The 20,340-nt window shown below is 36.9% G+C and overlaps 1 protein-coding gene across 12 annotated transcripts in view; it reads right to left on the bottom strand.

Moving 5' to 3' along the window:
* Nucleotides 1-7,676: 7,676 nt before the first annotated feature.
* The window catches only part of ZDBF2 (zinc finger DBF-type containing 2), a 45,466-nt gene continuing 32,802 nt past the window's right edge, over nucleotides 7,677-20,340 (bottom strand). For all 12 annotated transcript variants that reach the window (XM_081262104.1, XM_081262100.1, XM_081262106.1 and 9 more), the window contains one exon: nucleotides 7,677-19,330. In XM_081262104.1, coding sequence (XP_081118230.1) covers nucleotides 12,259-19,330 — 7,072 coding nt within the window. In that variant the 3' untranslated portion in view covers nucleotides 7,677-12,258. The remainder of the gene's footprint in view (nucleotides 19,331-20,340) is intronic.

Genomic DNA, 20,340 nt, shown 5'->3' with positions numbered 1-20,340 from the left:
CAAAGACTTGAGTGTAGCAGGTATGTAAAGAGCTAGGCATTTGCTGAAGATGGGACCACTCTACTTTCTTTATACCAGAGCTCCCCATTGGCTGAAATTTAGCTCTTCCTATCTTATCTATCTTCCTTTTCTCTCTCCTTACCTGCCCATTTTCTTCGGTCTCCTGTTTCACAGGATTATTCCAATGAATCTCTTGCATTGCCAACTTGGGCTTGGCATCTTTGACCCAGAGGATCCAAACTCAATCCATTGATCCTGAGAATGGTTCCAAAGTGGCAGGTATCAAGATGAATTTGGGAGATTAGCTTATTCACTCCTCAGCTGGAAAGCATGACCCCAAGCCCCAGCAACACATAGAGGTGGCACGACGTGGAGGCCTATTTGCTAAACTTTTGTTAGTGATCTCTCAGAAGAGTACTCTGGTAAAGGCAACTAAAATACAAAATATACTAAATACAAAATAAGGCTGGGTATGTGGCTCAGTGATTGAGTGCCCCTGAGCTTAATCCCGGTACCAAAAAAATAAATAACATAAAATAAAAAACAAACATAAGAGCCAAAAGACCTCTCTGGCAGCTTACAAGGAGGACTTTATCTCTTGCAGTGAGAAACAGGTATGGCTGTGGAACAAGTTCAGGGTTGCCCAACTTCAGGGACTATTGAATACTCAGTGGAGGCAAAATCCTTTATGAAATAATCAAGGCTCTGGTAAGAAATTATGGGACACTGAAACATGGGACAGGGATGAACCTTCAAAGTCTAAGGTTCTCAGAGTTAGTCCATGAAGCCCAATTTTGAGAAAGCACTTCCTCTAAGCAAAAAGATGCTGCTAAGACCTATCACCAGCAAGACAATGGATTCCCTGCCTTAGAAGTTATCTCCACTTCTCACCTAGCTGCCAGATCAACAGCTAGTGTTAAATCCCAGGGTAACACAACTAGGAACATGCTGGAAATAAGGGAAGAGAAATTATATCCTGAAGGAGCCACAGGATTAGCTGGGATGTACTAGCATAAGTGAGGGGATTGAATTTCAGTACACTAGGATCAACTCCCGTACCAGTAGGAGTCTACTCACTTAGAGATACCCTCTCAGAACCCTGGCAAGAACCCAAAAGGACAGGATAAATTTATTGGTAGGGTGGCTTTAAAATCTGGAAGAAAACGATAGCCTTTTCTGAGCGAAGTTGAAACCCTTGAGTTTCCCTGGGAGGCAGGGGAAAAGACAATTAGAAGGCTCAAGGAATTGGGTCTGCTAAGATGTATAAATTATTTGCAGTCACAAGATTAATCAGAGGACTGTTCTTCATCAGAAAACCTAGAGGACATCCTATTTACGGAAGGCCATCAGAAATGCAATGGTGAGGGGACCCCAACATTGCTGAAGAATTCATGTTGGTCCTCGTTTACTGTCAGGGCTGACAGTAGGAGAGGCAGTCATAGCGAGTGGCTCATTATTAGCAACAATGATGAGTCCCTGAAGTAGTAGAGGTCAGGTAGTACATAATTGTCCAGCAGAAGTCTATCATAACTCAGGAGAGGTTGAGGAAAAAGGATTGCAAGTTCAAGGCCAGCCCCGGCATCTTCGCAAGACCCTATCTCAAAATAAAAAAAATAAAAAGGGCTGGGAAATATAGTTATGTAATAGAGTGCCCCAGAACCACAAAAATAAAGTTTAAAAACAAAAAGTCCTTTGCCTGATGGAGAGGGCACATCTGATCTCAAGCCCAGGTAGGAACTAAGTGTGTGTACAAGCTGCATGAAGGAGACAGACCAGATTTCTACTTCAATGCCCTCCTTTCACTTAAACCTACTATTCATACGGAGTCCCATATGACCTTCTGAAGCAAAAGGAGAAAGCCTCAACCTGGCTTACAAATGGTTGTCTCCACATGTTAAGTGAAAGCTGAAAATAAATGGAGACCGCATTGCCACCCAATTAAAGGGAAACCCTGAAAGTCAGAGTTGAGAGAAAACCATTACAATGGCAAGAGCTTTGGTACATTTTGTCTTGGCTTTGTGGAGAATGAGAAGTGGTCCAAGGTGATAAGATGTACAGATTCATGTATGTGGTGACCTGGTATGCTGGTCAAGGGTCTAGAAGGAAATCTCTGGGAGACTGGTATAGGACTTGTAGAGGTAAGTGGATGGACATAGGGGAAATGAACATGAAATGTAAATATTTGTATCACACATTAATGCCAACTAGAAAGCATCTACACAGAAGAGGCAATAAATAACCAAGCAGATGAAATGGGTCTGTCATTTGATATTAGCAAGCCTTCATCATCAGTCATGTAAGGGCCAGAAAAATGGGCAGACAAACAGAGTATTCACCATGGCAGAGATGGAGGCAATATCCATCTCTGGATATTATACACTAGATGGATATTGCCTAGTGTAAAATATTACACTATTGTAATATTGTATTACAATATTACACTATTGTAATTGTAATATTACAACAACAGCATGAACTTTAACTTCAAAGTCTTTAAGGGGAGTCTCAGCCTGAAACTCTACAGATTTGTATTGTAAAGACTCCCACTTTGGATCATGAGCCTGTAAAGCACACAGCAGCAACAAGAAAAGTCATGACCAAAGACCTGTCCAACAGCTTCCACAGATTTCCACAAGCTTTTTTAATATTTAGTCAATTTATTACACTTGCCATTAGCCCCAGCTCCTTGGGGACCTTGCCCCACAAAATAAAATGTTTGACTCAAGGGCTGGGTTGTGGCTCAGAGGTAGAGCGCTCACTTAGTATGCATGAGGCACTGAACTCAATCCTCAGCACCATATAAAAATAAAATAAAGGTATTGTGTCCACCTATAACTAAAAAAAAAAAAATATTTTAAAAAAAAAGTATGACTCAAAACAAACGGGTCTAGCTGATAGCAAAATGAACAGTGGGGAACCCGTTGTTGAGAAGCTAACTCTAGACTTCAGCCAGGCAGTTTTAAGGTCTGCAGTTGTATTTCAAAGTAAGACAGAAAATGTTATACCTCATCAGCCCCTGGGAGACCATGAGAAGCTTGTGAAAGATGGCCTCAAAGAAGCTGTCACAGACTTCCCATCCTTTAAAGCTCTGGGAGAATGCAGTGCTCTGTGTGCTAGCTTTCCATTGCTATAACAAAATACCTTAAAGGAGGAAAAGTCTATTTTGACTCATGGTTTCAAAGGTTTCAATCAATGGTCAGCTGGTGCCATTGCTTTTAGGCTTATGGTGAGACCAAACATCATGACAGAAGTGCATGTCAGAGGAAAGTTGCTCACCACATGGCTACCAGGAAGTGCAGAGAGAGAAAGGGCCTAGGTTCCCAATATGCCTTTTCAAAGACATGCCCCCAGTGACCTACTTCATCTAAGCCCCACCTCCTACAGTTTCCACTATCTCCCAAGAGTCCATTCAGCTATGAATGCATCAGTGGATTAATCCATTAATGAGGATAGAACCCTCATGATCCAATCATTCCCAAAAGCCTCACCTCTGAACACTGCTACTTTGGGGACCAAGCCTTCAACACAGAGCCTCTTGGAAACATTGCAGACCCAAACCATAACACTCTGCCAAGACTCAGATTAACCTTTCATGGTCTATGAGGATATGTGCAAGGCTGTTAGTGTGCTTGAGTGGAGCCATACCCCTAAGGGCCTCACATGAATTCTACCTTATAAATCTGATATGAAAACAAATTTTGGAGTCATGTACCTGTTCACTTGCAGAAGGTAAAAAGAGACCATTTGCTCAACCAGTAGAGGGAACCAGGGAGGTTAGAAATTCCAGCCTACAGGGCTGGGGCTGGGGCTCAGTGGTGAAGTACTTGCCTAGCACACGTGAGGCACTGGGTTTGATCCTCAGCACCACATAAATAAAATAAAGATATTGTATCCATCTATATAACTAAAACAATATATTTTAAAAAAAGAATTCTGGTCTACCAATCATCTGCTTATTAGCCTAAAAAGAGTATGGTAACCAACCCAGTGTAATTAGTACTCTTTCCCACCTCCAAGATAAGGAAATATAATGCATGGATTATAGAAATAATGGATACCTAATAATAATAGCGTAGAGTGGTTGTGAACACTAACTTAAATATTAAATATTAATCATAGAGTCTGAACAACTTGTGTACCTTGATACAGCAGGAGTGGAAGCCGTTTATTGTAGGACAGGAGCGGTATTTACACATTCCACACAGCTTATCTTAATTAGCATAAACTAGATACAGCAGTCAACCAATCAGGAATCTCCACACTTAATGGCTCACTTTTGTTACTTCACAAACCACTCCCTCTGGCATTTTGCCAGGCGCCATCCAGCCTTGTTTACAGACTCTAACATTTCTCTGGCAAAATGCCAGGAACCATCCTGACTTGTTTACAGACTCTAACAAATATTTATTTTTTAGTTTTAGGTAAACACAGTATCTTTATTTTTTATTTTTATGTGGTATTAAGAATCAAACCCAGTGCCTCATTCAGGCCAGGCAAGCACTCTACCACTAAGCCACAACCCCAGTCTCTCTATTGTTTTTTGTTTTCCTCTATATGGTTATACTTTTGTTTATTTCAAAATTTATTAGAAACTGGGAGTCAGATTTACCCCACCCTCAGGGGTTATTATTATTGCTGTTTGGTTGTTGCTATTTTTTTAATCAAACAGAATTTTAATTTTTATTTATATACCAGCAATGTGTTTTTTATTGATCAGTAAGTGGGTGGCTTTTAAGGACTCATATTCTTTTCTTATATATAGGGGACTCTCAATTAGATGTTAGGTGTTGCTGCTGAGGGTCACTTTCCTGAACTAATTCTATAAAGCCTTTATTCCCCATACTGTGCAGCCACTGAAGTCTCTGTTTATTTTGCTTAGTAGTCAGCTAATAGAGATATCCTTAAATGCCTTTAATCAATAAACATTCTATTATTTGCTAAGGAGTTCTGTGTATGAGGACATGCCCTCAACACAACTCAGCCTTTCTGCTTGTGCAAGGCTTTTAGTCAATCAGGAGTGAGACACTGAGGCCCTCTCAAGTTCCCCTGAGCATGCTTTCAACTTTACAAGTGTACATTTGTGCAAACTTTTAGATTCCCCAGAAATACATCAGAGCTTTTCAAAGTCCCTGTGGACAGATTTTCCACTTTCATTTTGACCAGGCTCTTGTCTGCCCCACTTGCTGTCATAGTTGTTGGCAGCTATGATATTAAACAAATGCCACCAAAAAAAAAAAAAAGTCAAAAAACCATGGAGTTTTCAGTAGAGTTAACTCCACCTAAGGATTTAGAAAAAAAAAAAAAAAAAAAGACAATTCCCCTCAAATGGGATTTGCAGGTCAAATATTTTCAACGTTATGGGGATAGAACTTTTTCAGGAGCCCCAGAGTGTCTACTGCCTCTGGTGACTGAATGGCCACTGGTTTTCACAGATACTGTGATTCCAAGATTACTGGTTTTCAAGGATACAGTACAGGTGGACAATGTAGTGAGAGCAACACAAGTTAAAATGCCACAAAGCCCACTATTGTGAGACTCAGCAATTTTTTCACATCAACACTCCTTAGATTATTGATCTAGAAATTAACTTTGGTTAAGTTTGGTTAATTCCTAGAGTTCTAAAATGTTGGTTTCAACCATTGTTGCTAGTTTTGATGTTATGGAGAGGTAAACTCACAGAGGTCCTCATCCTATCATTCTGGAGGCCCCAGCCTTTTGGGGAATACATTAGGCATGAAATGGTGTTTAAGACTAATTTAATGGCCACAGGAATGGAGACAACCAATGTGGGAGAAATTTTTTTCTTTTTTACAGCTTTATCAAGGTACTGTTGACATACCACAAAACTTACCCAATTTAAATGTAATTTAATGAGGTTTAGTACTTTAATGATTAAATTTTATGGGGTACAAAGTGTTATTTTGATTCCATATATACATTGTGGAATGATCCGACAAAGTGGCATAACCATCATCTCAAGTATTCATTCTTTCTGAAATATTTTGAAATAAACAGTGAACTTAAAAAAAAAAAGTGAACTTGCTGTGATAGGAACACCAGAACTTATTCCTAATTATGCCTTTGTACCTGTTGATCAATGTCTCCCCTTTTCCTTCCAATCAGACTAAAGGAAGTATGGTAGTACTCTTTTGAGTTCAAGTTAAGATTCCACACATGGTGAGATCGTGCAGTGATTTGTCTCTCTTTGCCTGCCTTATTTCATGTAATGTTCTCTAGGTTCACTCATGTTACAAATAACAGAATTTCCTGGTTTGTTTTCTAACTGAACAGTATTACATTGTGTGTATATGCCACATTTTAAAATTCATTTGTCAATTGATGGACTCTTAAGCTGTTTCAGTGTAGCAGAAATTTTAAGTAAATATTCTGTATAACTTTGTGCTAGAATATGGTGCCAAGAAATAAGGCAGAAATGATACCACGCCTACTGTTATTTTCTTCCTGACTAAACTGCATTGTGTTCATTTGGAGGATGAGGCGATTCCTTTTCAGATTCACCTATATTTCCAGTTCAAAGGAGCTCACAAAAATCTCAACTGAAAAACTAAATTTCTGATCAATGTACCACTGGTCCTCAGGAAGTCACAGGATAAGTAAGTCTATGTAACAATTCATCCTGGTGCCCAAAACCAACACAGGAGAAACTGTTCATAATACCACCTTTCCAGATGATGCTCAGAAATACTTTGCACTGGGTCTCCCATGCAGGAAAGTTAAGGAATTTATCTGTGCTGAACAGCAGGATCCCATGAGTGTTCTATGAGTTTATTAACTATCTTTTTTTAAATTTCTGTTTTTAGTTATAAATGGACACAATACCTTTATTTTTATGTGTTGCTGAGGATCGAACCCAGTGCCTCACACATTCAAGGGAAGCACTGAGCCACAACCCCAGCCCCTCTTAATGATCTGTTGAAGGCACAATTATGTTGCAACTCCACTGACTTACTGTTAAGTCAGCTTTTTGTTTGTGTTAACCAGATACAGGCTACTTATGAGGAAAAGAGGTCTATTTAGCTCCAATTTTGAAGACTCACAGTTCAAATGGCATAGCACGGGCTCAACTGAGGGCCTCTCCACAGCTGCATCACCTCATGTCAGTCAGTAATGGCAGAGGGATGTAGATTAAGATTACTTCTCCAACAAGGGAGAAGAGAAAAGTGTGATAAGCTGAGCTTACTTCCTTTATACTCTCTAGCAAGAACTATCTCATACTCCCAGTGACCAAAGGACCTCCCGCTAGGGCCCCACCTCCCAATATCACCACCCTGGGAACCAAGCCTCCAATCACATGAACTTTTAGGGGCCAAATTAAACCATATCTAAACAATAGCACTTAACCACTACTTAAATTTCCTTTCATTCCTAACAGTGTATGAGGGTGAGCAATTAAGGTCCTGTTTGGGTGATGCTTGGATCCTCGGTACCCACCATAGGGCCAGGCCTGTAGAAGGGGTAGAAGTAATAATTGTTAAATGTATGAATAAACTATTGTTTTGTGTATGATTGGTTTGGTGATAAATGTAAATTATAATTCTCAGTCACACCTGTCACAATGGTTGTAAAAAGTCTATTTGTGGATAACTTCTAGGTGTGCCCCCATTTCAATGGATTATAAGAAACTTTTCCCCTAACATAAGAACCGACACTGGATATCTTCTGTCACCACATTTATTCAAACTGACATCACATGGCTTCTGTTAAGATACACTGAGAACACAGAATTCCCAAAAACGCATAAATTACAAAGAAACATCAGACAAACTCAAACCAAGGAATATTCCACAAAGAAACCAGTTCATCTTCAAAATGCCATGCTATTAATACAGAGAAAGGCTGAAGAACTGCTCCATACTGAAAGAAACTAAAGAACCATGAAGTTTTCAATCCTGAATCAAATCCAGGACCTACAGAGGACATTTTGGGACAATCTGTAAAATCTGAATAAGGTCTGTAGAGTAGATGGTTATATCAGATCAATGTTGATTTCCTAATTTTGATGGTATGTATTATAAGTATGTAGGAGAGTAACTTAAAATAAAAAGAGTGTTCACCACAACTAGTACACTATGAACACTTTCTGGTTCTGTGGCATATGTGGATTAGAATATGCAACTTGGATATGATTATCAAATTTCAGTTACCTGTAAGCAATCCATCATGAAAGGATTGAGGACATGGGGTAATATATTGACACTGAAAATTCAAATTCACTGAGCACAGGGAAAAAAAATGACCAAATGGTCAGTAAAAGAAGCATAGAGCATTGAAATGCGGGATAAAAATCACTCAAAAAAAGCAACTATCAAATCTGGGCTTGGATTTGGTGATTGATCAATTATAACAAATATTAAGAGGCATAAAGGGAACAGCTAGCCTCATATCTAATGGACTTATCATAATTGTTATCAGGAGACCATTACTGGCTTCATTAAAAACTAACTCTTAATACTATATAGTAATAGAAAGAAATAAAATAGAGACACATGCTACAACACAGATGAGCCTCAAAAATATCATGGTAAATGAAAGAAGGCAGACACAAAAGACTACATATGGTTCCATTTATATGAAATGTCCAGAAAAAGCAAAACTATAAAGACAGAAATTAGAATAGTGGTGGCCTAAAACTGGGGGTGTGAAGGGGAGATTAACTATATCTCGATTTTCTCATCTAATAGTCATCTCAATAAGGGTTCTTTAATGAGCGAATGAGATAATACAGGTAAAGCTTAGAACAATGAGCTGCACTGAGGAAAGGCTCAAGATGTATGCACAGCTTGAGAATCTGGAAAATAAATTTCTTTCCAGGCTTATTTAAAAGTGTATTAAAATAAATAAAACTAGAAAGAAATTTATCACAACATGAATACAATAAATTAAAAACACAGAAGAAAGTATAATAAAGATTCAGCAACAAAAAATCCTAGACCTATTCCTTAAGATAAATAGCTTAAAATATTTTGGGAGAACTTTTAAAATACACATATATAAGGAATAAGAGCAAAGGAAAACATACTAAATTATCTTGTAATTCTGGATATTAGGATAAGGATAAGGACAAGGAAATACTGAGACTTGTACCTAGTCTCCTTTCCTTCCCTACATCTTCTTAAGTTGACATTTTGGCAAGTAATTTCACAATTACAAGATTTTTCGGTATTTTCTACACATGAAAGTCTTATACTGAAAGACTTAAGACAGTAATTTTCTTTTAACTGGGGCCAAAAGCATCTACCTCACTGACATATGTACATTGTCTTTTATAATATAGGCTATGGTATTGGAGGCACTAAATTTTTCCCTTCCCAGTAGGCGTCAAACAATAAACGTAAAATGACTCCTGAACTCAATCCTATTCATGAGCACTTTCAATACAGGTAAACAGAGAGAAAAGTTGCTAATCCACCATTCTATCAGATAAATAAATGGTTGTTTAATTTTAATCCTTTGAAATAATCACTATTTTGAATATAATCTGTGTATCTTTGGTTAACTATTTTCTCACCAGCATCAACATTTATAATCTCTTATTTAATATCTCTCAGACCATTTATAAAAAGTACTTCTGTTTTAATTGTTCTCTGATTCTTTAAGTTTTTCCAGAAAGGTTTCTAATATGAGGAGAGAGTAGACACAAATTTCAATATTTAATAAATTTTATCTTGATAACTTCAAAAACAAGTTTACACTTTAAATTGCATTATAAAAAATACATTAGTCTTCACATTAGTTTTACATGGAAATATATAATTATTTGAATATTTAAATATAGCTTTTCTTTAAGCAAAAAAAAAAAGTGTTACTCAGAGCCCTAGTTACATAAATAATTTAAATGCACAAATGCAAAAACACACATTACACAATATTGTCCACATACTGTATAACTTAGGACAATTACAATAAAAATCTATGCAAGATACTGAAAAAGGACAAGATTGATAAAATATTCATTATGGTTGTAATTTGACTCTTTACTATGAAAAGAATATAATGCATTCGTGACTACACAAAATCACCAATTGTTTTATATAATCTGCAAATTAAGCCAACATTTATTTAGACAAAGGGGCACATCTTGTATCCTATCAAATTCTGAAAGCAATTCATTTCCAATTTAACTCAAGTAATAATTTTTACAATATCAAGTTTTCAAGCTTGCCTAAAATAATGATGGTTATAATAAGAACTTAGTAAATACTTCCAAGATGTTAAACAAAATCATCAGTGTTGTAGTGTTTATACTTTTAGTAATGTATATTTTAAATAAAAACCTTTTTGACTTTTGTCCCTTAAAATGGTACTTAGACTAGCTTCTAATGTGTAAAAGGTAGTAACATCTTTTTAACTTTTATTCTTGATCACTTGCCTCTCCTTATGATGTAATCACAACAGATACAATTTGTCATATTTACGTCGAACATTATTTCCACATGAATTCTTGCTTTTAAACTTACACTCAAAGACTGTCTATTGATAGTACCTAAGGGAGCAAAGTGTCTATTCCATAAAGAAAAAAGACATCAGTACCCAATCTGAGTATTTTCACATATTAGCTGTTTGTTTACTTCCTAATCAGTAGGACAGAGCTTTCTTTCCAAATTAAATTTGGAGGATGATTGTGAACTAGAGGCCCACAGTGATATTTTAAGAAAGGAAATTAAAATGTTTGAATATAACGAGGCAAGGTTGAAGAAATGCTATATATGTTGCTTTGCAACGAAAAGATACACCACATTTGTCCACTTTTTTCAACATAATTATGTTTTAAATTTAGAAGTAAAGAAATTACATCAAAACACCATCATAACACACCCACAGGTTAAATAATGGCCCCTGAAACAAAACCACATTTATAGTTCATTAATTCTAAGGTAACACATTTTTTAATCTCTGAAATCAAGACACATCTTAACACTGACTCTAGTTTCAATAAAATATAGTAGTTACACAATATAGGTGAAATCATGTTTCCCCTTAACATCAATGACTGAAAGAGATTCAGGATCTTGGCTTAATAGGATATCTGGATTCATCTGTTCCAGCTTAACCAATGTTCCTGAATAAAGGATATGAATATGCTCAAGTATCCTAGACTTATGCTGTATATCTTCACATCTTTTAATCTATTAAAATCAGTTAAAGATAAACTATCAAATCAATTATCTAATTAGATAGTGTAGGATAATCGATTTGATAGTTTAAGATAAACTGATGTACTAGTTTTTCACTTGCAAAATGGGCCTCCATTTAGGTTACCAGTTTTATTCAATTTTTTGAAATATTAAGTAATTTACTAAAGCAAATAATTAATGGCCTCCCCAAATAATATTAACAAGCCAATAATTTCAGTTCAAGTTATTAAAAGTGGTAGGTAGTAATGTATAAGATATTTTAAAGGGATAGGCCATAAAATTAACTAGTTTTTATATCAAACCACCAACCTTTTATGTAAAAGGGAGTAAAGGTGGTTAAAAAGCCTAATCACGCTAGTAAAATTTTTTCCCCTTAAGATCTAATAATGCTAAAGAGGAGACTATGAGTCCATATCCAAATGAGGAAAGTTACAGACTTGCAGATCCAATTTAAATGAAGCAGAAGGAATTTGTATTGTATCTATAAAATCACCAGGCACTTTTTAAAACTGAAGATTATCGAATCTCATTCTCCGGAATGCTTTTAAGAGAAAGATAAATTATATTTTGTGATAGTTTTAAGTCAACCCTGTTTAAAAGCTGAGATAACTCATTATAGTTCCTTCTTTCTAATTATCCAGTTAGAATACTGTATTGACAATGCTTCTCTGATATAGAATGTAAGTATTTATGCATTTGTCTCAATTTTTTAAAAGAAGATGGCATTAATAAGTTTTTTATGTTCATTCTCCTAATGTTATAACTTTCTTTCACAAGAAAGATCATAAAAAAAAAAATAAATAAGAAGGACATAATTGAGGGACAAAATTCTATATACTGTGCTAAATTATATCATGACAAATTAAGATGAAGCTCTTCTACAGAAAATGTTGGACAAAGGTTGCTTCTGAATCTTTAAAATAAAAAAAAGGACCCTAAACACTAATTTTAAATGAATATAAAAGTTCTGAAAAATAATATCTATAGCAAAATAGTTTAAGGTTAGTTTTCCCACCAAAGTTGGGAAAGCTATGTGCACTGAAGTACCAAATGTATTTTAATTGAAGTACTGAATCCTCAACTAGACGTAACACAAAAATTTCTATTTTACCTCATTACTTTTCATTTTGCTTGCAAGCCGAGTCACCATTCTATCAGAATCTGGTATGTAACACGAACTTCTCAAATCATATTCTCTAACAGGTATAGGCCTTTTCTTTTTGCGGCGATTCCTTCTCTTAGCCTTCTTTCTTCCTACAGCACTTCTTCCTACAGCACTTCTTCCTTCAGCACTTCTTCCTACAGCACGTCTTCCTACAGCACGTCTTCCTACAGCACGTCTTCCTACAGCACGGGAAGTGCGCTGCGCAGGCTGCTTCAGAGGACTCACGATAGCCCTTAACTTCTCTTTAGCACCAGCTGGTGTAACTGAGGTGTCCGAAAGTGTTTGAGTTGATTTATCCACCTCCTCTAGCCTACTGGCACCTGATTTTTTCTTCTTAAGATGCATTCTAAATAAAGTGGTCCTGGATTGGTACCTATGACGCAGAAAAGCAGAGTATTTTGAAATATATTTTCTAATTATGTCATTTGCTTTGGTCCGAATCCAAACTGACCATTTTTCTGAAGCTGTTCTGGCATTCTGACGGAGAATAACTGCTTTAAACACCTTTTTGGGAAAGCTTGGGTTTCTCATAACATTCTTTCTTTGAATTTTCTTTTTCCTTTTACTTTCAAAAAACTCATATTTAACTGGTTTTGGAGAGATTTTGGCAACATCACGACTTAAAAGAGTTAGCTGGAAACTACCTTCCTCTGGAAACTCACTAGCATTTACAACCTCTGAAGTTTCTAGAAATGTAGAAGATTCACTGGTCCTACAACATGACCTCAATTCATATCTTGCTGGTATTATCATTTGAGATATTGAAGCATGGTTTTGTACAGCATCATTGTCTCCCTCACTAGAGTTTAAGTCACTCTCATGATGAATGTGATATTTACAACATATGTCAGACTCTGCTATTACCACGTTTGATGGAAAATTATTTACAATTTTCAGAAGTGATGGGCAATTATGGTTACTCTGTTTATATTTGCAAAGAAACTGTAGATCATTATCACAAACACAATGGTTCGCTTTTGGCGAGTCGCAGGATTCATCTTCCTTCGGTTTAATATTTATAGAAGTAAGAATACGAATTACAGGTTTGGATTGTCCAGGCTCCAAAACGTTAATTTGTGATCCGGGCAATTCAACTGTTCCAATTTTGATGATTTTTTTCTCTTTTCCGTCACTCTGCACACACTTTTTTTTTGGTGATTCTACCTCTAGTCTAACTATTTTTCTTTTCTTCAATGGGTAACTTATAAAACTGGTTTGAGTTCCATGGCTAACTTTTTCTATCTGACTCTGAGAAGCCACAAACAAATTCTGTTTAGAAACAAGCCTCTCTGCTAGAGGATAATGACAGTTTGGTTTCTCTACAGCAACTACACAGTCATCAATGTCTGAAAATCCACCTGCAATATCTTCAAAACTTGACACAGTTTGAACTGATGCAGTGGTTTGATTAAAGATAGGCCAGGCAATGTGTCTTTCTTTATACAAAGTAATGATTTGGGTCTTAGCTTCATTATTAAAGTAACAGCGGAAATGACCTTCCTTAAAATCCTTCATAAGGGCATTAATTTTTGAGTGATTTTCTCTTATTATTCGAGACCACTTTCTTCCCAGAGATGATGGAAGTATCTGTGATAAGGCCTCAATAACTGGTGCATCAAGATCATCCATGACCTCCTTGTCTTTTCCCAGGTTCCTTCCAGAACCAGTCTTGGGAGCAGAGCCTGATTGGGAATCACGACTCTTTTCTCCTAAGTCAAAAGTTACCCTCTTAACTGGGCGTTTTTTAACAGCTTCTCCAGGCTGGTTAGAGTCAGAATGATGAGAGGGATCACACTGAAAACCCCTCTCAAAACAAGATTTACAACTTTCTTGATCTCTACGTTTTGACTTTAAAGCACTTTTTCTAACTGTCGTTTGACGAATCACTGATGTAGAAGAGGAAGTAGAGCCCGTTGCAGAAACATTAGACTCACAGCTTCTATCTTTTTGATCTTTCCAAAGGTTGTCTTCCTTGTCAGTTTGCTGTACTTGATGAGTCACTGATTGAGTACTGCTTTCCAAATTAAAATTTCTTTCAGTACGATTATATTCACAACTCTTATCTTCTGAGTCAATACTTCTATCAGGTCCTTGTGACTGGTAAGTCATGGACTGATCAGAGGCATCACCACTAAAATCTATTTCATTACCACAAGACTGACAAGTTGAGTCTCCCAGAATAATATAGTCATTCTTCCGGTTTATTATTTTGAAAGACTTCTTGGGTTGGCTTGCCACTGAGTGAGAAGAGGCTTCCAAAACACTTCTTAGTTGAGAACCACAGTAGTTACAGTAGTTATTTCCAACATCAATGGACTCTGTATTTATACAGCTGGTTTCTGGGATAGTCATGGGAGGTGGGTCAGTCACTAACTCAAGAGGAACATTAGAATCAGATATTACTTCACGGTCACAATCACTATCACTGGCCATCACATCCACAAACACCACTGGTGGAGAATCTGATTCTCCATCTGACGTTTGGGATGATGAGTTAACTACTATTTGAAAAGACACATCAGAATCAGACATCATTTCAGAATCACTTGGTTCACTGGATTTTTCTTCCATGCCAAGCAGCTCTCTCTTCTGAAAGGTTGTTTCTTTGTAAGTCATTTGAGACGGGTCAACTTCTGACTGCAGATGAACACCAGAATCACATCTTATTTCAGAACAACAGGGTGTGTAGTTGTTATCTTCTAGGTCATTTTGATCCTCCTTTTGCAAGTTTATTTCTTTGACAGACACATGAGATTGATCTGCTACAAACTGAACAGGAACATCAGAATCATAACATGCCTCACAATCAACCAGTTTATAGCTCTTATCTTCCAGGTAAATATGGTCTTCCTTCAGATTGATTTCTGTGATAGATTTTTGCAACTGGCCAGCCACTGACTGACAAGAATCACTGGAATCAAAATGTATTTCAGGACCACAAGGATCACTGTTCTTAACTTCCAAATTAGCAGGCCTCTCTTCCAAAATTTGTGGTCCCTGAATCACTGATTGAAAGGGGATATTTGAAACATAAATTATTCTAGAACCACAAGGTTCATAGCCCTTATCATCCAGACAAACATGTCCTTCTCTTGAAAGATTTATTTCTTTAGCAGGCTCTTGAATTTTAGTCACAGACTGAAGAGTTTTGTCAGAATCAAAATTTATTTTCTTTTCTGTCACTCTGTCACTAGGAGTAACAATTTTATCTCCAAAGTCAACATGTTCTTTCCAAAGGTTGATCCCTGGAACTACTTCTTCAGTTTGGTCAGCTGCTGGCTTAAGTACATCAGAATCATATATAGTTTTAAAACTCTTGGCTTCATCCCTCTTATCTTCCATGTCAATGTCTTCATCCTTCCAATGACTTATTTCTTTAACAGTTTCCCCGAGCTGGTCAGCCACTGATTGAAGAGAGTCATCAGAATCAAAACTTACTTCAGAATCACAAGACTGACTGTGCTTGCCTTCTACTTCAAAGTGCTCTGGCTCTAAAGTAGTTATTTGAGGTCGACTGACTACTTCCTGAACCAAGAAATCAGAATCCAAACTTCTTTCAGAATTATATTGACTACTCTTACTTTCTAAATACATTTGATCTTCACTCGCAAGGTTTACTTGTTTAATAGCTACTTCAGGTGGGTTAGCTGTAGACTGAGGAGAAAAATCAGTATTACGCACTATCTTTGAACCACTAGGTTCATCAATCTTATTTTCCAGGTGCATAGTCTCTTCCTTCCATTGGTTTGTGCTCTTAATTACTTCAGGACGTTTAGGTAGTGTCTGAAGAGGGTAAACAGGATTGAAATGTATTTTAGAAGTACTAGGTTTGCTACTTTCATCTTTCAGATCAACATGTTTTTCCTTCAAAAGGGCCAGATGAGGTTGGTCAGTGATTGAATGAAGAGAGGCATCAATATTCACATTTATTCCAAAACCTTTAAGTACAGTACTTCGACCTTCTGGCTTAACATGATCCTTCCCCAAAATAGCTGACTGAGGTTTTTCAGCTATTGAATGAGGAAGGATCTCAGAACTGAAAAGTAATTCAGAATCACCATGATAATGACTCTTTTCTACAATATGCTTCCTTTTCTCTTTTCTTTTAACAGCTACTTGAGGTTCTGCCATAGGATAATGAGGAATATCAGAATCTGAATTTATTTCAGAATCAGTAAGTTCAGCATTTTTATCTTGGAATTCAGCATACTTTTCTTTTTGAAGCCATATGTTTTTAACAACTACTGTGGGTTTCTGAATCACTGACTGAAGAGGGATATGAGAATCCAATCTTGTTTCAGAAGCACTTAATTCATTAGTCTTATTTTCAAAGGGTACATGCACTTCTTTCTCAAAGTTTATGTCTTTAAAGGGATCTTCAGAATGTCCAGTCATTGAAGGAAAAATGGTATGATAAGCCAAACTTAATTCAGAATCAGCAGGCTCATTTTCCTTATTTTTAAAGAGTACCTGCTCTTCTCTTTGAGGATTTAGCTTTTTATCAGCTACTTCAGGAGGATTAGTCACTGAATGAAGAGGGGCATAAGAATCCAAATTTATTTCAGAATCAATGAGTTTGTCATTCTTCCTTTCTAAATGTACGTATTCTTCTTCCTGAATGATTACTTCTTTAACAGCTACTTCAGGATGATCATTTCCTGAATGAAGGGGAATATCAGAATCAAAAGTTATTTCAGAAATACAAGATTCATTACTTTTATTTTCCAGATCAACAGGTTCCTCCTCACCAACAGCTACTTCAGGTTGGTCAACTACTGAGCAATCAGGAATATCAGAATCAAAAGTTATGTCAGAACTATTTGACTCACAGCTCTCATCTTCCAGGTTAATGTGATCTTCTTTTATTCTTTCAACATCCAGCTGAGACCGCTCAGTAACTGACAGAAGAGGGGAATCGGAATCAAATGTCAACTCAGAACTGGAGCACCCATAGCTCTTAACTTCCATGTCGACATTTAACTCTTTAAGATTTACTTCACCCAAAGCCCCTTGAGGTTGATCATTAGCTGACTGATAAAAAAAAGCATGAGAATCGAAACTTAGATAAGAAATGCTAGATGGAATACTCTTATTATTCTCTAGGTCATTATCTACTTTCTGAGGGTTTACTTCTTTAACTGCTACTTGAGATTCATCAGCCACTAATTGAGCATCAGCATGAAAACCCATTTCAGGACCATGAGACTCACAGTTCATATCCACAAGGTCAGCATTCTTCGCTTTCAGAAGATTTTTTTCTTCAACAGCCCTCTGGGGTTCATCAGCCACTGTCTCAAGAGAAACACCACAATCAAGATGTGCTTTAGCACGACTGGGTTTACGTTTCTTATTTTTTAGGTGGACGTGTCTGTGTTTCAGTTTTTTTTCTTTGACAGTCATTTGAGGTTGGTCAACTACTGACTGAGGTGAAGCATCACAATCAAAACTTGATTCAGAACAACTGGATCCATAGCTTGCATCAACCAACCGAACATGAGCCTTCTTCCAAACTTGTTTTTCTGTAACAACCACTGAGGACTCATCAACCACTGACTCAAGTGAGAAAATGGAATCAGCACTTGATTCAGAGCTAGTACATCCATAGTCCCTATCAACCAAACTAATGTGAACCTCCTGAGGAAGGTCTACTTCTCTCACAGGCTGTTGGCGGTACTTTTTAGCTGACTGAGGGAAGTCTTCATCATAATCAGAATTCATTTCAGAACCACTAGTATCATAGCTTTCATCAACCAGGCTAATACGCGCTGTATTCTGAAGACCTTCTTCTTTAACAATCACTTGTGATTGCCTGGTAACTGCCTGAAGAGAATCACCTCGATCAGAAATTTTTTCAGAAACACAAGATTTCTTATTCTTATGTGTTAAATCAGCATGTGTTTCCTCTAAAAAGTTGATTTCTCTATCAGACATTTCAGATTGATCAGTCAGTGAATGACAGGAGGAACCACAATCAAAACTCATTTCAGAACCTCTAGATTCATAGTTCTCATCTTCTTGGTCAATTCGCTCTTCCTTCCAAAGGTTTAAGTCTTGGACAGCCTCTTGGGATTGATCAGCTGCTGACTGAAGAGGACCACAATCAAACTTCACTTCGGAACTCAGTGAGAACTTTTGTTTCAAAAATGATGACTTCTTAAAAACCAAATGCTCTTCTTCTTGGCTACAATCCATATTTGAAAGAAATTCCTCATGGTGCTTTGGAATGGCATCTCCAAAGACTCCTCTATCAGAAGGCTTGTCAGTTTTGTTCAGATTTCCTGCCAAGTTAGATGCTAATCTGGAAGAAGATTTAACTCTTACAGAATTTTCAGTACCCTTAAGTTCACAGAATTTAAAGCCAGGTGACAATTCACCCTGAGATTTTACTTCTTTCTGTAAAACCAACTTATCTGAATTTACACATAAAGGTTTCCTATTTGATTCTTTAGGATTCTTATATGAAACTGAAGTTCCTACAAGGGCTGATGACACAGGATTTCTAGAGACCATGTCTAGCTGTTCAAGGTGTGTGTGAGCTTTGTTTGGGTCACATTTGCTAACTGAATCCAAGTGGACTGCTAGTGGTAACCTAGCAGTAGTAGTCGCAACTGGCCTATCATAAGACCTCTCAGGTAAACAACTGGCAGGAGCATTACAAATCACTGGGGGACGTACTGGATTTTTTCCACTATTTGTAGCTTGACCAATATCTACTGGATTTATTCTTTTCATACCACCACTCTCAATTTTAGGAACAAACTCCAAGGACTGCTGCTGTCCCTTCTCCAGTTTTTGAATAACTGATGGTCGAACTGATATCTCCCTTACAGGCTCCTGTGACTGATCACTAGGTTCAGAAGTCAACTCTTCAACAGAATCAGAACTCTCAGAGAGTGTTTCTTCTTCTATGGTTTCAGGAGTGTCCTGAGCATATTCTTCAGAAAAGAAATCTTCCAAATGAACCACTTCAGGTGATGCAGCATTCATAGACATCTCATTTTGTGTTCCTCTAAAAAAGAAAAATAAAAAGGAGGAAAAAAAATAAAAATATGCTAACATCTGTTTTAAAATGCAATAGTAAGCGTTATTTTCTTTCTACTCTAGGCAATTCTTAAAGGACAAAGAATCAAGGCAATTACACTAAACAGTATATTGCTTGTGCTTCAGGGAAGTAATTGTTTAAAAGTACCACCTATTTAATAAACAAAAATGGCTCCCTCACATGAGAAAGAAATGCAAATTAAACCACATCTCATTTTTTAGTCATTTATTAGAGAAGTAAATAGCAGAAAACTTGACACAAGTTACTTAACCTTATATGCCTCAGATTCCACCTCTAAAAAATGGAATAATATTATTTTTTCTCATGAGACCATTTTGAGGAGTAAATTAGCCATTATGTGTAAAGAGCATTTAAAAAGAAAAAAGCTGGCACATTTGCAAGGATTCACTAATGTCAACTATTATTAAATTATTGTTTTGACAAGGGTACTTCAATACACTGTTGGTAGGAATATAGATAAGTTAACTTCAGATTATTGGTTAACCTTTTCTGACTGGTAACCTTTACAAAGAGCAATGTAGGAATGTCAATTAAAATTTTAAGTGTATACTCCCTCTGATCTAGTAATTCCCCTACTGGTTTTCTCCTGTGTTTAATTAATTAGGAATATATAAGTATTCACTCCTTATTTTAATTTCTGATAATAGCAAACGAACGGATCCACCTTTTGGGGGGAGGAGGTTTGCCGGGGACTGAACTAAGGGCACTCAACCACTGAGCCACATCCCCAGCCCTATTTTGTTATTTTATTTAGAGATAGGGTCTCACCGAGTTGCTTAGTGCCTCACTTTTGCTGAGGCTGGCTTTGATCTCAAGATCCTCTTGCCTCAGCTCCCCCAGCTGCTGGGATTACAGGCATGTGCCACCACACCCAGTCGATCCACCTTTTTCAAAATTTTGTAATTTATTTTTTATTTGTTCTTTTCAGATTACATGACAGTAGAGTGTATTTTGAC

Source organism: Spermophilus citellus (assembly GCF_964194105.1).
Source record: "Spermophilus citellus genome assembly, chromosome: 11".
Taxonomy (NCBI): Eukaryota; Metazoa; Chordata; class Mammalia; order Rodentia; family Sciuridae; genus Spermophilus; species Spermophilus citellus.
Note: the sequence above shows the minus strand (reverse complement) of the source record. Positions and strands in the feature narration are given on the sequence as shown.